Source organism: Oryza glaberrima, chromosome 3 (assembly GCF_000147395.1).
Source record: "Oryza glaberrima chromosome 3, OglaRS2, whole genome shotgun sequence".
Taxonomy (NCBI): Eukaryota; Viridiplantae; Streptophyta; class Magnoliopsida; order Poales; family Poaceae; genus Oryza; species Oryza glaberrima.
The window spans coordinates 6,263,062-6,288,111 of NC_068328.1; the positions used below are offsets into that span (position 1 = coordinate 6,263,062).

Genomic DNA, 25,050 nt, shown 5'->3' on the forward strand with positions numbered 1-25,050 from the left:
TGATTTGGCGCATGGACCAGCTGGAGTGGTTGACTGCAGCAAGGAAAGAAAATCTGAAGTTTGGCAGGTTGGAAATAAGTGCTGCTAATCAGGGGCAACCTGACAAGTTACACAGGTTTGGTTGAATATTAGGCCCCGTTTAGTTCGCGAAATAAAAATTTTTAGGTGTCACATCGGACGTTTGACCGGATGTCGGAAGGGGTTTTCGGACACGAATGAAAAAACTAATTTCATAACTCGCATGGAAACCGCGAGATTAATCTTTTGAGCCTAATTAATCCGTCATTAGCACATTTGGGTTACTGTAGCATTTATGGCTAATCATGGACTAATTAGGCTCAAGCAATTAGTTTTTGTTTTTATCTATATTTAATGCTTTATGCATATGTTTAAAGATTTGATGTGATGTTTTTGGGAAAAACTTTTTTGGAAACTAAACAGGGCCTTACTCCATTCATTTTTATGACAATCATTTTGGTGTCCTTAATTTCCACGAGCACGTCTTCTTTGTCCTGTTATGACATTTTCTCCTTTCAGAAATCAGAACTGAAATTGGGTTAGGCATGTCTCCTAATTTTAACTGACTGGATACTTTGCGGTACATCAACAGCAACTTCGTTGAAAGGATTCAGTAAACCTTCAAGTTTCCTCTAGTACAAGTTAATTCCACATCTTCCCTATGAACAAAAACGTATTAAGTAGAGACCTACAAAAAGTTGGTTTGCTCCATTGTCTTGATGGAATAGTTAATGTAATGCCGGTGTCCTTTACTGTGCTAGCGTACTACTAACTACTAATACTAGTACAACTAAATTAGTTTCATCTAATCTTTAAACGTTGGTCTGGTTGAGTCCTTAATTCACCATTTCACCTCTTAACTCCGTATCGACATTATATGTGCATGGACCTCGAACTTGAACAAATTATTCTACGCCGTATTTACCAAGAAGAAAACCGTCCAACCGCTCCATGTTCGTTTGTGTCCTCCGTTTGGTCAGACCGTAGGTTTGTCGTTCAGATTTGGATTAGTTCGAGGGTTTCGTGCGCTGGCAGGCGGACCGGGCAAGTGTCGCAACGTGTTTTAAGGGTGGAACTGGAACGGGTGTGAGGCGAGGCGAGAGTCGCCGGTCCACGGCCACGGCGGCAGGGAAGACCGGAAGAACGCTGAGCCGTGACAGCGACGGGAGGGAAGTGGGAACGGGTGTCCATGAGCCGGAAGAAGACGACGGCCCCGCATTCCTTGCCGTGACGTGACATGGCCACGGCCAAAGAGGAACAGGATGAAGCGATGGATAATTTAGTGATCGGTTTCCATGGCAGCTTTGCACGGTTGTACCGTGGCGTTACTCCGCGGGGCCCACCGATGAGCTGCCTGTGCAGTACAGGATGGGGGTAAGAAGCGGAGGAGATGCAGGAGTAGGTTGGTCGTTGGTCCGACTTGGCCTGGTTTTAATGCGGAATTCTGCGCCAAAGAATCCAAAACAAAGACATCATCGCATCAGCCGCGGCGGCAAAGCCCACCAGGCCACCCACCCGTCCAATTCCAAGCGCGCGCCCGGCGCCTCGTCGCGCATCGCTTGCTCAGTAGCTCGGCTCGGATGAGACGCCTCGCGCGGACGCGGTAGCCGGTTTCCGTGGGAGATGCGGGGCGCGGCGCGGCTACTCCTGCCACTGGTGGTGGTGCTGCTGCACGCAGCACGCGGATCAGCGGGATCGACGGGCGGCGGAGGCAACGGCAGCTGCACGCAGAGCTGCGGCCGCATGAGGGTGCCGTACCCGTTCGGCTTCTCCAGAGGCTGCACGGTTCAGCTCGGCTGCGACGACGCCTCCGGCACCGCGTGGCTCGGCGGGACGCGCGGGCTGGGCCTGCTCGTGAGCAACGTGACGCCGCGCGCCATCGTCCTCACCCTGCCCCCCAACTGCTCCCGCCCGCTCAACGAGTCCCTGGATGCGCTCTTCACCGACAACTACGCGCCCACCGCGCAGAACGCCCTGGTCGTGAGCTCGTGCGACCCGCAGGCCGCCGCCCGCCTCAGCAACTGCAGCATCCCGCCCGAGGCCTACCTCGAGAAGAGCTGCAATTCCATCCGCTGCGTCTTACCTTCTACCAAAGGCAACGTCGACGGGACAAACGTCACAGACCCTTTCTTGAATAGAAGCGAGATGCGGCGGCTCGGCTCGGACTGCCGCGGGCTCGTGTCGGCGTCGATCTATTCGAACACGGCGGGGCCGGCGCTGCAGCTGACCGCGCTGGAGCTGGATTGGTGGGTGCAGGGGCGGTGCGGCTGCTCGAGCCACGCCATCTGCGACGGGTTCACCCCGCCGTCTACGCAGAAGGAGGCGTTCCGGTGCGAGTGCCAGGAGGGGTTCGAGGGCGACGGCTACACCGCCGGCGCCGGTTGCCGGAGAGGTCAGTACTCAGTACATTGGCTGGATAGTATCCACTGATTAGCTTCATTGCTCTACTTTTTTCGTCCATTGATTTGGTCAGTCAAATCCTGCGAGCTAACTACTCTAGCCACTCGACCATAACCATTAATCGTCCGGAGTAGACAGTACACAGTAGAGTAAGCATATCTTGTGCTTCGTTGACTATACACCTAGCTAACCAGCAGCGCAAGACCAAGGATTGGACCAATGACCAATCAGCGTTAAAGATGAACGATTAACTTGATCATCACTTGATTGAACAGCGAAAGGCTCTGCTTACCGGCCTTTCAAAGGAAAAAAAAAAGCCTCTGTTACTGGTAGGTGCGAGAGCGTTCGCTATAACATTCCTTGCACAACTGCAAGTGCTGTCAACTGGGTTCTCATACCGTCACACATGTAAAGCGACTGGCAGTTCAAGCTAATTATTTTTGGGTGGTTCGCTGATGTCAAACCGTAATGTACTACTTGCGCAAGTGACATAAGAGTATATTCGGTTATTTATTAGAGGATATGTAATCGATTTAAGTACTATCAGAACTTTTGTTTTCTACGACAAGTTGCTTGAAATGTAGTGCCATTGATATATTAGATATTTTGAAGCTCTCGAAGAAATATTTTTCTGACATGTTGGCTTTGATGCTTGCCTGCCTGCCTGCCTATGTGCTGAGGAATATTTGTTTCTTTCTTTTGCCTGACATCCTATATAGATGGTATTGAGTCCCATAATTATTCATAAAAACAAGAACCAGTTGCTAAGAAAAATACAGATCAACCAAGTGGGGTGTAGTTCCACCCATAGTTTTTTAGGTGCTGCCATGCTTACCTTCTCTGTATGGCTTCATCCCTGGAAGAAGAATTTTCCAAATCACTGCATAAATTATGTTGATTTTTCTCAATGTATGAAGTCAACTTTGATATAATAAAGTTCCTCGTTTGTTCCCTTCTTCCCTTCGAATCTCACACTAATGTTTGTTTTTTTTCAGTTCCAAAGTGTAATCCTTCAAAATACCTATCAGGATCATGTGGCAAGTTGGTTCAGATCGGCCTTCTTGTGGCAGGTAATTGCTTATAAATCTCGTCTGATTGTCAGAGAAAACAATATCTACTTTTGGCCAAAAGTGGTTGGAATTTGATTTTAGTAAAAATGCGTTGCAGTTTGCTCATCGATCTTACAAGTAGCATTCAGAAATTAAAGACAGAGTATTTATGTAGGTTTGAGCTTCATCCATAGAGAAACAGCTCGTCATACGTATGGCTACATGACTGATATTTAGGAGGATATGGTGCTAATATTATTTAGTATTTTGTTCTAAGAAAAAGTTCCTTGAATTCCTACAAAAATCTAAAAACCGTCCTAAATATCTAAACCAGACACCATTCAAGCCGAACATTTCAAGACTTTCGAGAGGACCCATGTAGCAAGTTCCTACAAATATTTGTATGGAACCAATTAGTTTGAGGCAGCAATACATGTGTCGAAATAGAAGAATTCCAATGTTTCAAAATCCAAACTACTCTCCCATATTCAGATGATAAAATGTATTGATTTTTTTTCTAAACCAAACCTTTTCAAATTTGACTAAGTTCATAGAAAAACAGAGTAACATTTCTAACACAAAATTGTAGATTTCATTTAAACTAATTTGGTGTCATAGATGTTGGTGTGTTTTTATATAAATTTTATTGAACTTGAAATAGTTTGACTTGTAACAAAGTTAAAATGTCTTATAATTTATTAAAATTGAGGGAGTAGCAACGAATGGGCCTTGAACTCAGACAGAGTTAAGGCCCAGATTAGAGAAAGTTTAAATTGTTTGGGTAGTAGAGTTGAGGCGATTTCAAATTGGGCTGGTATCCGGACTAGAAAAATGGCCTTGTCCCTTATCTTTTATTTAGTCTAGCAGGCCAGATTTTGGCTATTTTTCACTTCCTAACGATCTCCCGGCCTATTTGCTCGAAGCTAAGCAACCACACCAACCAAAGCCACTAGGCTTTAACCGCAATTGTAATTGGATTGCATGATGGATTCTTTGCGCTCACACAATGCAGGAGTCTTTTTTGGAGCCATGGTGATGGGCATCACCTGCTTGGTGTACCACCTGCTGCGGCGCCGGTCGGCGGCCCTCCGGAGCCAGCAGAGCACGAAGCGGCTGCTGTCGGAGGCGTCCTGCACGGTGCCCTTCTACACGTACCGCGAGATCGATCGCGCCACCAACGGCTTCGCCGAGGACCAGCGCCTTGGCACGGGCGCGTACGGCACGGTGTACGCGGGGCGGCTGAGCAACAACCGCCTCGTGGCCGTGAAGCGGATCAAGCAGCGCGACAACGCCGGGCTGGACCGCGTGATGAACGAGGTGAAGCTCGTGTCGTCGGTGAGCCACCGCAACCTCGTCCGCCTCCTCGGCTGCTGCATCGAGCACGGGCAGCAGATCCTCGTCTACGAGTTCATGCCCAACGGCACGCTGGCGCAGCACCTGCAGCGGGAGCGCGGCCCGGCCGTGCCGTGGACGGTCCGCCTCCGCATCGCCGTCGAGACGGCCAAGGCCATCGCGTACCTGCACTCGGAGGTGCACCCGCCCATCTACCACCGCGACATCAAGTCCAGCAACATCCTGCTCGACCACGAGTACAACTCCAAGGTCGCCGACTTCGGGCTGTCGCGGATGGGCATGACGTCCGTCGACTCGTCGCACATCTCCACTGCGCCGCAGGGCACGCCGGGGTACGTCGACCCTCAGTACCACCAGAACTTCCACCTCTCGGACAAGAGCGACGTGTACAGCTTCGGCGTCGTGCTCGTCGAGATCATCACGGCCATGAAGGCCGTCGACTTCAGCCGGGTTGGCAGCGAGGTCAACCTGGCGCAGCTGGCCGTCGACAGGATCGGGAAAGGCAGCCTCGACGACATCGTCGACCCCTACCTAGACCCGCACAGGGACGCCTGGACTCTCACGTCCATCCACAAGGTGGCCGAGCTGGCGTTTCGGTGCCTGGCGTTCCACAGCGAGATGAGACCTTCCATGGCTGAGGTCGCCGACGAGCTGGAACAGATTCAGGTCAGCGGGTGGGCGCCGTCCACGGATGACGCCACATTCATGTCAACGACGTCCTCGCTTTGCTCGTCGGCTCCATCACGTTGCACGGACAAGTCTTGGGGGACCGCTAAGAGCAAGAGGCAGGCCGCGGCAAACGCAGTGGTAAAGCAAGAGACGACGAAGGGTGCAGTCGCCGACTCCCCCGTGTCCGTGCAGGAGAGATGGTTCAGCGATAGGAGCTCCCCTTCCTCAAATAGCCTGCTGAGGAATAGCTCCCTGAACTAACTCAATCAATGTCCTTGTCATGGCATTTTAGGTGTAAGTAGCATTAGAACGATCTGTAATTGATGCAATGATCCCTTGTGCATCGATTGTCGATGTTTATATCTGCAATATTGAATATGGGGTTATACGTCGTGGTTAAAGCTACACACAGTGACATATATAGATGGCCATATGGCCTAAGGCCCGATGGCCCGACCCAAGGCATGGTGATTTGGCCTGGCCAATGCACGGCACGCCCTGACTTGGGTCATGCCTATGCCGGACCGGCCCAACAGTCGTGCCGTGCCTGGGGTGCTACCTCGGTACGCTGCGCTGGCACGACTTGGCACGAAGTTCAGAGATACGAAACAGACTTATTGTCAATCACATGTAAGGCACGCATAAATATAGATAGCCATAAGGCCCGCCCGGCAAGGCTCGGCCCAGGCACGGCCCGATCAACACTTCGTGCTGGGCCAAGCCGGCCCATGGGCTGCACCTCCGGCCCAGACACGACCCACCAGCAGTCGGGCCGTGCCATGCTGGCCCAAAGGAACGTGTGGACCATCGTGCCTTTTTAAAATAAGTCTATTTTCCTCCCTCTTCTTTGGGCTGTGATATATATATAGCTAAAATAAATCTATTTTACCTCCCTCCTCTTTGGTCTGACATATATATAGCTAAAATAAGTCTAATTTTCATCCCTATTCTTTGGACAGTGGCATATAATGTCTTTTTGTACTCCCTATTCTTTATGTGCCGGCCCGGCATGAACGTACTAGTGGGGAGGCCCAGGCATGGCCCAGCGGTCGGGCCGGGCTGGCACGAGCCCGACTCCCGTCGGGCCGTGCTGTGATTGGGCCGGGTCGTCGGGCCTGGGGCCTTTTGGCCATCTATATGCACAAAGAATAGGAAGGAAAAATAGACGTATTATATGGCACGGCCCAAAGACTAAGGACATGAAATAGACTTATTAGCTATATATATGCTAGATCCCAAGAAGGGAGGGGAAATATACTTATTTTAAAGAAGGCTCGATGGGCCACCCGTGCCTTCGAGCTAGCACGACCCGACTACTGGTGGGCCGTGCCTGGGCCTGAGGTGCAGCCCGTGGGCTGGCACGACACGGCCCGAAGTGCCGACCATGCCGTGCCGGCCCGATCGCCTCGGGCCGTGCCGAGCGGGCCTTATGGCCATCTATTGTAAATCCATGTAAATTTTGCTAATTCCTTCTATACTCCTGAATTTTGCTTACTTCCTTGTAAGCCCCCAAAATTTGATTGTGATCCCTTCCATATCCCTCCTGTCATTTGACCGTCTAATTTCTGTAAAAATGACCATTTTACCCTTTGTATGAACATAGAAATTTACATTATTAAAAATGTAAAAGTTTGTCATATGAGACTACTATAGTTATGAGTTTGTTGTGTGATGCATTATTGATGACAAAATTTATTTTTAGATAATGGAGTAAAAAAATATGTATTTATTTTATTTTTTAAAAAAAGTCATAAAATAAGGAGCATTTATACAAAGATAGTACTACCAATGCACATGATATTTTTTTTATGAATGCTCCCGATAAAAAAGAATCCATTGTCCTATAAAAATTTCAAATCAAAATTTTAATTTATTACATTTGTTTTATTTTCAAAATTTATGTCAAAAATTTCTGCGCTAATTATTTAGTCTCATTAGTTTCATAAAATGCACATATTGTGCACTCAAACAAAATTTTCAATCGTTTTTCAAGGTTATATTCAAATCTAAATCATCAAGGGCTTAAAAGACATTGCAATAGTGAAATAAAGAAAAGTGTAACGACAAGGTCATGGAAGGGATTAAGTTGAAATTTCAGGGGTATAAATGGGATCGAGTAAATTTAAGGAGTATGAAAGGTATTGAGTGAGTTTTGAAGGATATACAGGGAATCTATTCTATAGATTTAGGCCCTCGATAAGAGGATGGTCCTATTTGACCAGAGGTCGGTGTAGTATTACTAAGATTTGTGCCGACTAGAAAAAAATTTCTGTGTGTTGCAACGGATAAATAGTTTTTCTAGTGATACAACAACTATTAAGACCTAAGCAATAAATTGATTCATTGAAATCGCTATACATTGTAATTAAAAAAGTTAATGAAATTTTTTCCTTGGTTTTGGTCCGAAAGCTCATTCCTTTTTTCCTTTTCAGTCCCAGCCCAGTCTACTACCTTGCTCCACTCAGCCTGCCTCTCTTCGCACCAACCAACAAGTAGACTCGTAGGCCCAGCTCGCACAATGCCATCTTCAACCTCCGAAAGGTGGTCCCATACCCGTACAATGCCGGAGCCAATACTCCCTATTATGGTTATGGATATCACATACCTAATAATAGTTGACTAAACTCGGCAGAGCCCACCACATACCAAGTCTTATACGGAATCATATCTCGTATATAGAAGGAGTTCCGGATAAGGAAGGACAAATATAATTCTATACGGAAACGACAAGGACTACCCGGATTGTATCCATACTGGTCTCCCTAGTTCTACTTGAACAAGTGGACATCTATGGGTATAAATACAAGACCCCATAGGGAGAGAGGGAACAACAAAAACAAAAATAGATAGACACACAATACACAAGCCAACACACGCCAAGACAAGCTGACGAATATCGACATCAGAAATAAGCCTAGACAAACCCAATGTGGTGTATGCGGAGGCCAACAAGAGGAATCTAGCGTTATCTCTGATCTCGCCGAGTTCATACTCAAGGAGGAAGACTACCCTGTCGTCGACTACGTGTTGGTTATCCATACCGCCAAATAGACGACAGCTAGATAAGTTATCCCAATTATTGTACTTGTGTGATTCAGATGAATAAAGGGCAACACCGGCTTCGGTCAACAGGAATAGGGCTATTACCTGTCAAATAAGGGGCTTGAACCTATATAAAAATCATTGTCTCCATCTCTTTTACTTCAATCTCACATATACCCTGTACTAACGATCCCCATATATACTATGCAAAATACCGTAGTCGCGATCTCAAACGTCGACACTCCCCATCAAATTCGGCTGAATCTTTCTCGATCTCTCAAAATTGGTTGAGGGCTTTTGATCCACTCAATCTCTTCTTTCCATTTTTTCCAAAATCGGAGCGAATCAAGCTCGTGAACTAGCCATCATTAGCGACTTTTAAATAGAGATTAAATTCAATGAATTAAAGTCGAATTTTTAATGCTACTCAATTCATTTCATACTACAAATTTTGTTGGCTTTTTTTCGTAGTCAAACTTCTTTAGGCCTGACCAAATTTATATAAAATTTTAGTAATATTTACAACACCTACTTAATTCCATTAAATCTAACATTGAATATATATATATACATATATATATATATATATATTTATTTAATAATATGTTTGTTTTGTGTTGAAAATATTTCTAATTTTTACTATAAACTTGTTTGGACTTAAAAAAATATTGACTAGAAAAAAATTCAAAACAACGTAAAGAAAGGAAGTAGAATTTAGAAGTTGCCCTATTTTGGCCATGTTTCTTTCCATAAGTCTTAGGGCTAAAAATTAGTTCTAGGGCTAAAACATAAGTCATCTTTAGTCATACCCTGTTTGTTTGGAGGGACTAAAAGGGACTAAAACCTCATTAAATGACCTATCTTGTAGCACTTCATCCAACACCTACATGCTTCATCCATTCAATAGTAGATGCGCTATAGGCCTTTAGTCCAAATTAGCACCTCCCCTAAAGATTTATGGACCTAGGTAGTTTTAGCCTCTTTTAGTCCCTCCTGTTTGGTATTTTAGGGGCTAAAATAGACTAAAGTGAAGGGACTTATGATTAGCCTCTCCAAACAAACAGCCCCTTTGTATGAAGGGAGTACTGTTACATAGTGATTGACACATGAACTGTTGACAGATGGAACTGTCAGTACACGTTGGATCCATGCTTTAGACGTCTCGACAATAACTTTGGATTTGGATATACTAGGGAAACAACGAGGGAATACAATCTTCGAATTCTAGCCTTCGACCAAGTCACCCGCGCGCATGTACCTTGGACGACGATGTTGTCCACTTGCCGTGCGAACGTGTGGAGGTAAAGCGAAAAAAGACTAGGTAAAACCATGCAAGCAGCACACGCGTGCTTATTTACTGTTTAGTTACATGGACGGATGCACCAAATAATTTCAGCTAGACAGCAACCATTCCACACGTTGTCCTCTCCTGCTCCAGCTCCCCATCCCAGATGAGGTGGCAACAACACTGCTTAAACACGCCACCATCTCGGCCGCCGTCCGGCCGGCCGTCTTCGCGAGTGACGCAGCTCCCATCAGCAGCAACGAGCTCTGCTAGCTTCGTCTCAGCGCTCCGTCCTGCGGTCTTTTGGGTCTCGAATCGCCTCATGTGGACCCCACAATCACGTTGGCAAATAGCAGCTGCCCTGGTGCTGCTTCTCACGTTTTAGAGCAAGTTTAATAGTGGCCACTGCTAGCTCCAATTCATCTATAGCCATTACAATAGTTGCTTACTATGTTATTAATATATGGTCTCATCTGTCATACACATATTATGTCTTGGAGTCCGCGCTGCAGCTGGCTACAGATCTATAGCCTGCTGCTCTTCTCTCTCATCTTTTATCTTATTAAAATATGTTTACAGGCTATTAGCCTGCTATTGTACCTGCTCTTACAGAGAGTGTGTCGTGGGTGACTATTCAGTCTCCCCTCTCATTTCTCTGCCACCTCATCACTTTTGACATCGTGGACACACTATCGCCAGGCTCCAGCTAATTTTTTTCAATTGTACGTGCTCTTAGTCGACGTACGTCCAATTTCTTTCTCCAAGAAAGAACGCCGAACAAGCGCCGACGAAAAACGGTTCCTCGTTATTTCTCTCCAGCGCGCGCGCGGGCTATTTCTACCCCCGTCGCCGAGTAGTTAGGCGTCCAAAGTTTCGGGAGTTCATCGTGAACGGTGATCGATCCAAAGAACAAACAACTCGGAGCAAAGCTAGCTAACGAAGTTAGTTCCAAACAAAGCTAGCTTATCGCGATTAGCTAGCTAGAAGAGAGTTAGCTAGGCGCCATGGAGCTAGGCGTGCCACTGCCACGACGGCCCGTGCCCGGTAGCTACGGCGTGCCGTTCGTCTCGGCGGTGCGCGACCGCCTCGACTTCTACTACTTGCAGGGGCAGGACAAGTACTTCGAGTCGCGCGCCGAGAGGTACGGCTCCACCGTCGTCCGCATCAACGTCCCGCCTGGCCCATTCATGGCGCGCGACCCCCGCGTGGTGGCGCTCCTCGACGCCAAGAGCTTCCCCGTCCTCTTCGACGTCGCCAAGGTCGAGAAGCGGGACGTGTTCACCGGCACGTTCATGCCGTCCACCTCCCTCACCGGCGGCTACCGCGTCTGCGCCTACCTCGACCCGTCCGAGCCCAACCACGCCAAGATCAAGCAGCTGCTCCTCTCCCTCCTGGTCTCTCGCAAGGACGCCTTCGTCCCGGTCTTCCGCTCCAACTTCGGCGCGCTCCTCGACACCGTCGAGTCGCAGCTCACGAGCGGCGGCGGCAAGTCCGACTTCACCGCCCTCAACGATGCCACCTCCTTCGAGTTCATCGGCGAGGCGTACTTCGGCGTGCGTCCCTCCGCGTCGAGCTCCCTCGGCACCGGCGGGCCGACCAAGGCCGCCCTGTGGCTCCTATGGCAGCTCGCCCCGCTCACCACGCTCGGCCTGCCCATGATCATCGAGGATCCGCTCCTCCACACGCTGCCGCTGCCACCCTTCCTCATCAGCTCCGACTACAAGGCGCTGTACGCGTACTTCGCCGCCGCGGCGTCGCAGGCGCTCGACGCCGCCGAGGGCCTTGGCCTGTCGCGGGAGGAGGCCTGCCACAACCTGCTGTTCGCGACGGTGTTCAACAGCTACGGCGGCTTCAAGCTGCTGCTCCCGCAGATCCTGTCGCGCGTCGCGCAGGCCGGCGAGAAGCTCCACGAGAGGCTCGCCGCGGAGATACGGAGCGCGGTGGCCGACGCCGGCGGCAACGTGACGCTGGCCGCTCTGGAGAAGATGGAGCTGACCAGGTCGGTGGTGTGGGAGGCGCTGCGGCTGGACCCGCCGGTCAGGTTCCAGTACGGGTGCGCCAAGGCCGACCTGGAGATCGAGAGCCACGACGCGTCGTTCGCGATCAAGAAGGGGGAGATGCTGTTCGGCTACCAGCCGTGCGCCACCAGGGACCCGCGGGTGTTCGGCGCCACGGCGAGGGAGTTCGTCGGCGACCGGTTCGTCGGCGAGGAGGGGAGGAAGCTGCTGCAGTACGTGTACTGGTCGAATGGGCGAGAGACGGAGAACCCTAGCGTTGACAACAAGCAGTGCCCCGGCAAGAACCTGGTGGTGCTCGTCGGAAGGCTGTTGCTCGTCGAGCTCTTCCTCCGGTACGACACCTTCACTGCCGAGGCCGGCAAAAAGGTGGTCATCACCGGGGTCACCAAAGCTTCAACCTCCGCCGTCAATCGTACTGCTTAAGCCGGCCATCACTTCAGGCGTGGGTCGTCGATCATCCACTCAACCAGCTCCGTCCTACGCATATGCAATAAGAAATGCTCGTACCTGAATTCTTGCATGGCTAAACACTACTAATAAGTGTATGTATTCTGTTTATTTGTTCGATTCCATATTTGTAATTTTGTTGTTATTGTTTGCTGTTGAATTATGATTGTGTATTTTACAGGGCTGACAGTGTCTTTAAACACCTCTAATATGTATCGGATCAATCTGCCCTAGTCATGTCTAATTTGTGAAGATCCACTTTCTTTAATTATTCAATCATGCAATTTTTTTTTCTTCTTTGTCGTCGTCCTTCCCCCACGTACATAGCACTTCATATCTCTTAGAATAAAACAAGTAATCTTTACCTGTTGTTCCAATATTATTACTCCCTCCGTGTTTTTAAATATATGATGATGTTGATTTTTGACGGCGATGTTAAATCATTTGTCTTAATTAAAAAAATATAAATATTTTTTTATTTTATTGTGACTTATTTTATCATCAAAAGAAGCTATATGTAATTTTAACTTATGCTTTTACATATTTATATTAATTTTTAAATAAGACGAATGGTAAACATTATAACAAGTCAACGGCATCATAAATAAAAAAAACAGAGGTAGTATATTGTAAGTTGTTTTGAATTTTCCCTAACTCAGATTTATTTATGTTTGTCCAAGTTTTTTAAAAAATAAAACAACATTTTTAAAACAGAATAAATATGGTATAAAAATATGATTTATACTGAATATAACGAAACTAATTCAATAATGCTCAAAATCGACCCCCCCCCAGGCACGTGCATGCCAGGCCCGCCACATGTCGCGCGCCGCTCCCATCACTTGTCCCCACCATACGCGCCATTGTAACAAATCACCCGCATATTAAGGGAATTCGTTTCAATTTTTGTTCCACCAAAAATGTTTCACCTAATATGTCGACGGGGGATACCCGTAGACCAGATATAGAGGGTATTGTGGTCCGTTAGTACGAGGATCTACGTAGTACGATATCAAGCAAACAAAAGACAAGGATTATACTGGTTCAGGCCCCTTGATAGGTAATAGCCCTAATTCAGTTGATATCGGATTATATGATGAAAACCACAGATTACAAAGGGAATAGCAGAACTCGATGGTACCGACGAGACCGTAGTCGAGTTGGTTCAACTAGATCTCCCAGCGACTTGGCTCCTGTAGGCTCCGACTTCGTAGCTGTGATGGATGTATTGGCGGTGAGATTCGATGCCTTATGTCCTGCCCAGGGGGTCCCTTTTATACCGCGGGTCAGTTGATCTCCAAGTAGGACTCGGAGATATCGGACCCCTCACGATATGGTAACGACCCAGTCTCGTCTGAGTAGGACTCCTCCCATCTGTGGATTCTGTTTCTATCACGTGATAGATTTCCTTAACGTGTACAGGAACTATCCGTATACGCGCGGGTATACCATATCAGTATACAACGTATATCCAAGGATAGAGGGTATACCTTATCCATAACACTGACATAATGTACTCACAATGTTTCACTATGTATAGATTCAATGTTGCAGTGAATTGAAACATTCTTTTGCAACAAAATCACCCACATATTATGGAAACCCTCTATTAAGGAAATTCATTTTATTTTTTTTTACCAAAAATGTTTCACCTAGTGTATTCGTGATGTTTCACTATGTATGGATTAAATGTTGCAGTGAATTGAAACATTATTTCGCTATTTGCTGAAACATTGTTTTTATATAAGGTGACGCCCGATCTTAAACGATTGAAACATTTTCGATCTACTTAGTAAAAAAATTCCAATACACTTGGTACAACAGCGTGCAACATTTAAAAATAGTTCAATAATAAGCTATTTTTTTTCATCGGAATATATCCATGTGTGGTCTAATTTTAACGATTTAATTGCAACAAATTTAATGGTACAATCGAATCATGATTTGGATAAATAATTTTTTTAAAAAATAGTTTAAAGTGGTTTTGCATACATGCATGCTGACGTCAGCTGACGTGGGCGCCTGATTTTTTTACACCCGGATCAGGCGCCCAACACCTAGTCCCTTCCTAATTTGATATATATTGTACATATTACTATTTTATAAACTTTATTCAATTTAAGAAATTTGACTTATGATAAAAACCAGAAATATCTTATTTTATTGGAGGAGTACTACATTTGTCACGTGAAATCAAAGGCTCTGATTCTTTAATTTTATTTTTGTTAAGTAGTCGTGAGGCTTCGGTATATTGGGCTTCTGTATCTTCCAGTTGAATTAATTAATGGTTGGTTAATTCAGTACTCCACAAAGACAGCATATAAAGCTATACGTATATAGACCAGCTGTTCTTCAGTCCTCATCTAGAATTTTCTGCCATGCATATATATGGAACTTAATCATCCGACGTGCGTGAAGTCAGTCATCTATATAATAATCTACAGTAGAAACGTTGCCGCCGCGCGCCGCCGCTCTGGCAGCCGGCGAGTACGTCACCAAGTCATCATCACCAACCACCGAAGCGTGACGCCGCGCCTGTCCGGCGTAAGATACGTGCAGGTACGCCAGTAGTGACTGATATGGTTTCAACTTTAGTACAAGCTTAGATCGGTAGTACGTCCAGGACTGAACGGTATCTCTCACCTCTCACCCGGATCGGACTTTTCCCGGCTGACCAGTGACCAGAAATGTCAACTAAACTAATCGCATGCAGAAAAGGAGGGTTGAAGTGAGCAGATTTACTACGATAGCATGGTAATTTAATTCGTACTATCTTCTATTTTGTCCATTTCGAAACATAACGTATTGTATATGCAAAGGCGTTCTAATTTGAAAACATTCTCACCGCGTCCCCACTAATGCACCCTCCATACTATACATATATAGCTCAGATATGTGTTTGAACAGTTCAATTCAAACTCATCATGCATCTTTGTTAACTGGCAAGCCGAACTTTCGACAAACAATGCATGTTAATGTTGGCGTCGAAAATCGCTAGCACGCTTTTAGGATGTGTTTGAGGAGGAGGGGATTGAGAAGATTGGGAAGATACGCAAAACGAGGTGGGCCATTAGCGCATAATTAATTGAGTATTAACTATTTTAAATTGCAAAAATTGATTAATATGATTTTTTTAAAGTAATTTTCCTATAAAATTTTTTTACAAAAAACGCACCGTTTAATAGTTTGGGAAGCGTGCACGCGGAAAACGAGGTGTTTTCTCACCCAATGTCACTGGAACGAACGCACCCTTAGTCAAGAACAAATTAATAAAAAGATAACTATTTTTTTGAAACGAAATAAAAAAAACTATGCGCTTTCGTGATAACGACCGACCAATTTTTCAATCAAATCAGTAAAGGAATTAGATTAATCACTCCTAAACCTAGAAGAATAAATTCGGCGCTGAGCTACGACAATTTGGCACTTCTTCGCCGCCTCGGATAGAATCTCAGCGCCAATATTAGTGGCGTTGAGATATTATAGCTCAGCGCCATCGGGGTTGGCACAAAGGCTCATTTCTACAATTAGTTTTTTGGTACGGTTCAATCTTCAAATAAGTTTTCTAAAAGAGTCATTTTGTCAAAATTTCGGAGAATAAAGTGAGATAGATTATTTTTTTATCGATTATATTAGGGGTGGGCAGTAGGTGTAAAAACGTAGCTCAACCTTGTCGGGCCAACAATGACGGTGCTTTGGGCGTCATTTCCCTCTTGGGGTGTTGTCTCCCTCTTTCTTTAGTGGGGCTGCCAGGTGAAAACCTCATCTTGGTTTTTCTCGAGACCACAACGGATGGCGGTGTTTGTGCTCATCGCTGCTTTTCTCCCTGGAGACTTCGTCCAGGAGCCCCCCTCCCCCCGCACCAAAACTTCTCTCATACAACTTGTGGGCGCTCTCTCTAGATGTTTGTCCTTTTGCGGTGTAGTCCTATCTAATACAAGCTAGCCATGTTGGCAGGCCTTATGGGGGAGAGCGGTTACATTCTTTTCTCTCACCCTTTTCCTTCCAATCCATCAGGCTTAGATGAAGTTGAGTGCGGTGCTTGATGGTTAGAGTTTGGTTTTGGGCGGTTCGGATGTAGTTTCTTTGTTGGTATAGCGGCGACCGGTTCAGTGTTATCCTTCTCTAAGGTTCTATATAGGTGTTGTCGGTGATTTGGCTATCTATACAGAATAAAAAGAAATGGAAAAAAAACAAAGGAACAAAAGAAACGTATATAGGGAAAAAAAAAGTTCAACCCTTAACTAGGGAGAAAAAAAGGTAACGTGCAGAAATGATAAGTCCGAGTCAATTGGGTGCGCGGTTGTATGCACGACTTTCAGGACTGCACGTTTGCACGGTAACGAACCCGGGAATTTTTCCGATCAATCAACCAGAACGGCTTGCTCACACCCCATGGAATTTTTTGGTGATTTATTCGGTTCTTCCGCTAACTATATGCGGCTCGGCTACCTTCATCGTCCACACGAATAAATCATTTAATCCACAGAGACGGAGACAGGCTAAGCTCTCGGCCCAGTCCTGCATGGACTGTAGCTGGGTTGCTCGCCCTGTCACTCCCAGTGCTCTGTGCCCGTGCAGTGGCCTTTTTTCATTGGAATATATAAGTCTATATTGCTTCCCTCATTTCTTGTCCTCAGTAGAGCCACATCTCTCAACTATAAAACCGGGTACAACTCCTTCACAGACTTCAAAAAAAGTACAAATTGACTCCTTCGATAATTTGGGAAGCTATTTCTATCAATGCGGCGGATTAACTTGGTCCAAGTGTGCTAAGTGACAGCAGCGGCTAGCACTAGATCCTCCTCATGGCGGGTGGGACAACAGAGACATTCGGGGCATACAAGATCTACCACGACCCGACCGTGGTGGCCTGGCGCCACCGCCTCGTACGGCTAACCACGCTGCCGCAGCCTTCCTTAACGCTTCCATGTCCTCCGCCAACCTGGCAGCCCTAGTGGTTTCCGATCTTTGATTCCGTATGCTTCGATTTGGACGAGCTCCCCCTCAACGTCACGTAGTTGGCCAAGCTCGCTACCTACCCCCGAGGTCTCCGCCATCGTCACCATGTATACAGCGCCATCACAGCCGAGACACTCCGCCTAGTTGGATCCACTTCTTGGCCCGGCTTCAGTGGTGACGGGTGATGGCGGATGGTATGTCGACCGCCGATATCTCGCTCCTCCCCACCCCGGTTTTCTGGGACTCACTCCACGATGGCAGCAACCCCTCCTCTTCTCCGCCCCATTGCCTTGCTCAATGACCGCTCACCGATTATGCCACCTTTGTTGCTGGCAATGTGAGATCGAGGTGAGTCAGAGCCAGTGCCTCCCACCCAGCTTCCCTCCCCATGAGTGGCTCCCCATCGCCGTCGCCTATCTCCACCTTCTCCTCAACCCAACTTCCCACTGATATTCTTCGTCGGTTGTCCAGGATGGTGGCCATGGCGATGATAAGTGGGCCTCAAAATTTTTTTTTATTTTAACCCCTATCAATTACACGTCGGACCTACTTCTATTTTTAATTTCTTATATGATCTGGACTGCCACATCAACACACTTGAACGAAGTCAACCTGCTATGTTAGTAGAAACCGCTTCCTAAACCATCAAAGGATATAGTATAGATGGCCATAAGGCCTGAGGCCCGACGGCCTGGCCCACGGCACAGCCATCCTAGCCCAAGCACGGCACGGCACGACTGGTGTCGGGCCTGTGCCGACTCGGCCTGACAGTTTGGTCGTGCCTGGGCCGATGCCTTGGCACGGTGGGCCGGCTCGGCACGGCACGGTCAAAAAAATAATTGAGAGATCCAAAATAGAATTAATTTATCCATATAAGACATGGCCCAAAGTGAAGACAGATACAAAATAAGACTTATTCTATCCATGTAAGACACCAGGCCAAAGAGATGAGGGAGTAAAAATAGATTTATTCTATGTAGAAGCATGATGGGCTGTCGTGCCTTCCGGCTGGCCGAATACGGCCCTAGACTTATTGGGTTGTGCCTGGACCGTTGGTGTAGCCCGTGGGTCAGCCCGACTAACATCGGCCCAAGCCCAGTCGTGCTTGGGCCATGCTGGCCGGACGGCCCATTTGGCCATCTATAGGAATAGGATCTAGTCAATTTGCTCCCTTTATTTTACAAGAAGTTGGTGGATGGGTTATATCCGTATTACGGTTGAGGGATGTGATTCGACCAAGAGCAAGAGATGAGGGAGGTGAATTAGACTCTTTCCCTTTTGGGTGCAAGGCCCAAGGTAAGAATATGGCGTGATGGGTGTGCCACTCAACGTCCAACCCATCCAGCGAACGGCACACCAAACTACCGAAGTTGTACTTCCGAATGCTGCAGATCGAAGCGCATAAACGGCATGTAGAAAACCATCTTTATTTATGAGTTGTGTATCTTACATAGAACAAAACAGCAGTTGATTTAATCATTTGGACATACACACACCGACAAAAGTCCCTTTTGTGGGGCGAGGAATATTGAACGAGCACAATGCAACAAAGTTGATCAGCGAGATCATGGAGGTGGAGCAGTATATCTATCACTCAGCAGGCTTCATCTCCTGCTTGATGGCCGCGACCAGTTGGTTGTAGGCTTCGCTCCACGCGCTCTTCATCGCGGGGCTCCACATGTCCACCGGAACCGCCTCCTTGATCGTCTCAAGCAGCGCGAACCTCGTCACCTGTTTACGAACGTTCGACAAGGCCACAATCAGAACACGATCGATAGAGTTCCATGTCGATCGAATGGAGCAACAACTGGATATCACTCTACCTCAAAGTGGGCGTCTCCGACGCCGTACTTGAAGTGCGTGGCGCCGAGCCTCTTCAGGGTGGTGTCTCTCACGGTGACCTTCCCGGCTTTCCGCAGCTGCGCGGCGGCCTCACACGTCTGCAACATCGATTGATCACGACACACGCACACATTCTGTCAGTGCCTACTACTACAACAAATTTACTCTTGTCTGCAGCAATACTGATGGTAGTATTACCATGACGAAGACGGACATGGCGTGGGTCTTGAGCTTGGGGTTCTTCTCGAGCGGCACGTCGGAGTTGCGCAGGAACGAGAACATCTGGCTCGCCGACGGCGCGACCTCGAAGATCCTGGAATAGAGATATAGTAGCACCAATCACGCACACCGAAATGTATAATGCCTCAGAAACCAATGGTTGGTGCCGTAAACTGACTCTGCGAAGAATGGCACTAGTAAGTAGTAGCATGTAGTAGTACATACTTCAAGAAGAAGCGGAGTCCAATGTTGGCGGAATCCTTCTTCATGATGGCCCACGACTTGAGCACAAGCGCCTCCTGCTCCTCGCTGAAGCTGACCGCTCCCCCCGACACGCCGTTGTTTCCCTCCACGAGAGCCATGGCTGCTTCGATTTGATTCCTCTGTGTGGTGAATCGAGTACAATTCGAGCTCAATTCAACTCAACTGTTGGTTGCGATCTGAGTCCGAACTGGAGCAGAGCGAGGCCGATTTATATAGGTGGATCGGTCCCAGGCTGGAGCGGCCTTTCGCGCTCGCGAGGAGCCAAGAAGCATGGAGACGGGATAGCCATGCCATGATGCCACTCCAACTCTACGGTGAGACGTACAGGGGGGAAGGAACAACAGATCGACTTGGAGACTATGGCGGATATCCATTCGAGCCGAAAATCTGTGTGCCGGATGCAGCTGCGAGAGCGGGTAGCTGTGCCTGCGCAAGGCAGGCATGCCGCATGCTTCTGCAGTGTGCGCTCTCGTCTCGCCTCAATAACGTGGGCGGCCGGGCGCGCGAAAACCAGCGGCGGCTTTAACCTTTAAGAAACCAAGTCAAATACTCCACGCTCTCTCGCCTCTCCTCTCGGTCTCGGGTCGTTTCTTTCTTGTCCACCAAGACGCAAAACGGTCGTGTTCGCTCGGTCGTTCGTGCAGCCCAAAAGTCCAGTAGTGTGGAACGTTCCACAAACGAAAGTCACGGCCTTTTTTGGGCCCGGCCAGCCAGACACTCCGAGAAGATGTCGTTTCCTCGTTAACTGGGCTCTCGGTTGGGCCCTCTACGTGGACTCGTGGAGATAGGTCTCGTTAATTGTTTCACTTCCGCCGATCCTTATCGCGGACGACGGCCGGCGGGGTGGATGCGGAACGACGGCGACCAGCGGCGGCTGTGCCGTTTGCTTGCGAACTAGCCGTGAGCCCATGAGTTCGATCGGGCAGTGTACGTGATTTGTGGACATGCCAATCGCCACCTACATTCTCTGTCTGAATCCACACTGTGTTTGATTGGAGAAAAACATGATCAGAAGATTAGTAGATTAATTGACTTTCGGTAAGAAAGGTCAAGGTTAATTTTTGACCGGGCAAATGGATTCTCTCTTTCGCTTTCTGAAGGTACGCGATGACGGGACAGCTTAATCAGAAGAGCGATGTGTACAGTTTCGGAGTCATCCTACTGAAGTTACTGACCGGCAGGAAGCCAGTGGACCATACCATGCCGAAGGGACAGCAGAGTCTTGTAACCTGGGTAGTGTAGTAGGCCATGTTCTTGCACATCTTGTTGGAGCTTTTCATGTGTTCCAAGAGCCATATGCTCTTGTGGTTGTCTGAATTCTGGTTTTTTTTTTTTTGGACAATGCTGAATTTCTGAACATTTTCTACTGGTGAATGGACTAGGCGACGCCAAGGTTGAGCGAGGACAAGGTGAGGCAGTGCGTGGATCCGAAACTCGGGGATGACTATCCTCCAAAAGCAGTTGCCAAGGTAATACAAGACCATCAGTTTCTTGCAAGTTTGCAGGAACGATCTGAGATGCTATCTTGTCGTGCATTGTGTGTGTTTTCAGATGGCGGCGGTAGCGGCGTTGTGCGTGCAATACGAGTCAGATTTCCGGCCGAACATGACCATCGTGGTGAAGGCGCTGCAGCCACTTCTCAGCAAGCCAGCCGGAGCAGGAGGGCCCTAGCAGCACATGCATACTAACACCAGCCCATGCATCAAACCAACTTAGCATCCAAAACACATTATGTGCTCTGTTCTTCTTGGATGCTGAGACTTGTTAAACAGCTGGTGATTGTACCATGTACTACTCACAAATCAATCAAACTGCTAAAAGGGTCCAAGGGCTCACAGAGTTTCAGGTCATTGGCTGTGATTCTCCATTGTTCCTTCAGTCCTTACCTTTGTTTAGGTTTCAGATCAGTAGATATTTTTGCAATTTCGCTGTCCCTTTCTGTATGTACGTAAGGGTCCATTCCACTGCATGACTGCAAGCTACGTCGTGTTCTTATCTTAAGACATTTATTGACATCACACCGATGGGAGACAAACTGACAACCGAAGGACTGTAGAGAAAATAGGAGGCCTCCTTATCAAAGAGAGAAACATTAATAGAGACAATATCTCAGTGTAGCTGCAGTTTGTGATGACTGTGGCTTGATTGTTCGCATTACGCTGTCAGCTGTTATGGGTTAGTAGTTATAACTTTCTCACTATGAACAGATGATATTTTCATTTCAGCGTCAGTAATGGTCACTGAATATGATCGGTCTTATCACATATCAGAGAATGTGAGCACTTGATGAGTTGATGCTATTGTTGTGGAAAAGATCGCCTCAACTGTCGAAACAGTGGTTTTCAGGGAGATAATCAGAATATCATATTAGTATACTGGACTTAACAAGAATCAGGACGCTTACTTCACTGTTGAATATTTATTCCTCTCAGATAACTAAATACCTTGTCCTGTAAGAACAAATAGTAAGCTGCAAACACTGCGGTTCAAGATGGTGTGGCTGCTAGTAATTCTTGGATAAGGTCTGGCAGAAAGTCAGTAGCAACAGACTTGCAAAAATGAAGTTCACCAGTACTCCCTACACTCCCAAAACAAGCTGATTGAAGTGCAAAATGATCACACTGTAACAGCAACAGGCTAACAGCACAATTTTACAAAGAAACAACGAATATCATATCACAATTGACACCTTCTGGCGTAAGGACCACATGGTTTCCTGTTTGTATTGCTCACTTCATTTCAGTGCTCAGAAATTCATAGTTTAAGAGGCCCAGAGCACGCTGAAAAGCTGCACCTCATATTGTCAGTTTGTCACACAGCAAACTCACATGTCCCTTTCAGAATTTCCTAATTTCCTTTTGGCGTCAGAACAAAACGAAGAGAAAGAAGCAACAAGAGGTGTAACTGTACGTTGCTGTACTTCGCGGCAAGCGGCGATACCTCTTGCTGATAATAGCGGTTACGACGCACAATCGCGGTGAGAGGATGAGAGCCCATTCATCCACCCGTTCGGGATGATGATCCTACTCGTTTTCAACTGATCTCTTTCATCTCCTTCTCCCCCTTTCTGTTTTGCAAGGAAAGCTTTCAGCGTCGAAGAGAGCGGCAGGAAATGGACAAGAGAAGACGAACCACTTAGCCGAGGATCATATGGCGTGCAGAATCTGATCGGTGCAGCCCGCATCTGGAATTCTTGTTTTGCATTTGTTTCATCATGGCGTCGATCTGATTCCCTGTTGCTTTCACAAAGAAAGAATGATCTTTTTGGCAAGGAAAGCTTCTACCCATAGCAATTTACAAGTGACATTTCCATAGTTCACGGATCAGTATACAGAAAAAAGAATTGCATCATTTTCATCGGGACATCGGGTACGCTAGGTCGTCGGAGCCCTAAGCATATTCAATGTTTCATCCTTGTCGCCATGCATACAGGCAGCATGTGTTAGATGAAGGGATGGGCAGCAGCCATCAGCAGCAATGCCGTGCCAGTTGCAGCATAGCACAGTGAGAGGCATGTGAGGTGCCGTCCTGACCTAGCGTAGATCCCACTCATACTCTGTTCATCGAGAAAAATCTGTGACAATGCGATAATGCCCTAATGGTAATAAATGGAAGTACTAGTATATATATAAATTTTGAGCAAGCTCAAGAAAACTAAATGTCAAGTGGCCAAATTCTGATTTTTTATTCCTTGTAGTAAGATGCCTGAACTTCTCTTGGATCTTACATTATTTACTAGCAAAATCCTAATTGCGGTTCGCCGGCTCATGCCATAGTGGGGCTAGAAAATTATATGCTTACCTGCAAGTCTGCAAAGTGTGCTTCTCTTTTAATGCCTGCTATATGATGCAGAAATGAGGCCCAATTTAAGGTCACTGTCCCAGATTTGGTCCCTGTCAACAATAGCTGACGATTGTATTATACTCCCTCCGTCTCAAAATAAGTGCAGTTTTTCACTATTTATCTCCAACGTTTGACCGTTCGTCTTATTTGAATTTTTTTTATAATTACTATTTTTATTGTTATTAGATGATAAAACATGTATAATACTTTATGTGGGGTAATTTTTTTAAAGAAAATCATAAATTTTTTAAATAAGACGGACGGTCAAACATTGGACACGAATTTCCACGGCTGCACTTATTTTGGGATGGAGGTAGTATATCCAGGACTGGGTCAACTGCAATCCAGAGGTGACAACTGGTAATCCATAAAAATTCAATGTGAAACACACCTTGCTAATTTCGTGGATCTGAACGAGTCCTGGTCGATCCACACCAATTGTGCATAAAATGATCGAAGACTTCGGAGTTCTTATTCCAGAAATTGAATTTTGGTGATGCCGTCGTGCGATTGAAGAATGGACTTGACCTTGATCGACCTGAACAAAATTCTAACAAAAAGGAGGGATTGACCTGAACAAATTTTTTTCTATGTTTGATTGGGGCGCCACGTGATCTTAAAGAATTTTGACGGGCACATGACCATGAACAACCCACACCAACACATAACGCAAAATGTAGGTCGTTCGTTTGCATAATAAACGTGAAAAATTTGAGGTCAAGAATTAAACTGGGCCTATGAGCTATAGATGTACTACAAAATGGAGTATCTTCTTTGCATTCTTGTGAAGCTTCATTCAAACAAACAGAGTTACTTGTCCAAAAGCTAGGCAAGACAAATGTAAATCAAACGAACTAAACAATACTCCCTCCGTCCCATTTTAAAAGCAACCATTAGTTTCTATACTAAATTTTGATCGTCCGTCTTATTTAAATTTTTTATAATTAGTATTTTTATAATTATGAGATGATAAAACATAAATAGTGCTTTATACGTGACTTATGTTTTAATTTTTTTAAAAAAAACAAATAAGACGGATAGTCTAAATTGGACACGAAAAATCATGTATGCACAAAAATGAGACAGAGGGAGTACCCAATAGTACAGCAAAGGTAAGTCGCCGGTCGCATAAGTTCAGAAAATAAATGAAAAGGGCCGAACACATTAAGAAATTAAGGTGACTGCTCCCCATAGATAGGGACAAGCTAAAGTGTACAAAAACTGCTCATTCGATATGTACGTACAGACGACAGCCAGATTTCATGAATGTACATTGCAAATATCGCAAGTCATAAGCAAACAAGAAAAAATGTAGACCACCATAAATGTGCACTGAGTGTGTTCAATAAAATGCTTCCTGTCTTCTGAAATTTATTTTACACGCACACCATATCGCTATGAGCATCTCTAAAAGACCGGGCTGATATATCTTAAGATTGACGAAGTCACCACCAACGTCTCGTTATTGATAGGTACATTGCCTAACACTAAGGTAATTGCAAATGTGAGTATCTGTATCAAGTCTATGGCTTAAATTCGGGTGTTTTAGTTCCACCGTAAGAAAGCTAGCCGATTGAGTTAAGTTCACTTCGTAAATTCATCTTTGTATACGTGATGATTTTTTATTTGTATTTTAGAA

At 46.4% G+C, this 25,050-nt stretch overlaps 4 protein-coding genes across 4 annotated transcripts; 3 read left to right on the forward strand and 1 right to left on the reverse strand.

The window, feature by feature from the left end:
• The first annotated feature begins 1,413 nt into the window (after positions 1-1,413).
• LOC127768831 (wall-associated receptor kinase-like 14) lies at positions 1,414-5,894 on the forward strand. The gene is made up of 3 exons (XM_052294484.1): positions 1,414-2,410; positions 3,414-3,488; positions 4,480-5,894. The coding sequence occupies exons 1-3, from the start codon at positions 1,642-1,644 to the stop codon at positions 5,748-5,750; spliced, it is 2,115 nt and encodes a 704-aa protein (XP_052150444.1). The 5' UTR covers positions 1,414-1,641; the 3' UTR covers positions 5,751-5,894.
• Positions 5,895-10,615: 4,721 nt separating this feature from the next.
• LOC127768833 (allene oxide synthase 2) lies at positions 10,616-12,525 on the forward strand. Its single transcript, XM_052294486.1, has one exon. The coding sequence runs from the start codon at positions 10,821-10,823 to the stop codon at positions 12,255-12,257; it is 1,437 nt and encodes a 478-aa protein (XP_052150446.1). The 5' UTR covers positions 10,616-10,820; the 3' UTR covers positions 12,258-12,525.
• A 6,122-nt stretch (positions 12,526-18,647) lies between these two features.
• Positions 18,648-19,762, reverse strand: LOC127768836 (non-symbiotic hemoglobin 2). The gene is made up of 4 exons (XM_052294490.1): positions 19,530-19,762; positions 19,284-19,398; positions 19,067-19,183; positions 18,648-18,974 (listed from the first exon to the last, which is right to left on the reverse strand). The coding sequence occupies exons 1-4, from the start codon at positions 19,664-19,666 to the stop codon at positions 18,834-18,836; spliced, it is 510 nt and encodes a 169-aa protein (XP_052150450.1). The 5' UTR covers positions 19,667-19,762; the 3' UTR covers positions 18,648-18,833.
• A 912-nt stretch (positions 19,763-20,674) lies between these two features.
• Positions 20,675-21,412, forward strand: LOC127768837 (probable protein kinase At2g41970). Its single transcript, XM_052294491.1, has 3 exons — positions 20,675-20,801; positions 20,951-21,037; positions 21,120-21,412. Exons 1-3 carry the CDS (start codon positions 20,676-20,678, stop codon positions 21,237-21,239), a joined length of 333 nt encoding a protein of 110 aa, XP_052150451.1. The 5' UTR covers position 20,675; the 3' UTR covers positions 21,240-21,412.
• The last annotated feature ends 3,638 nt before the right edge of the window (positions 21,413-25,050 follow it).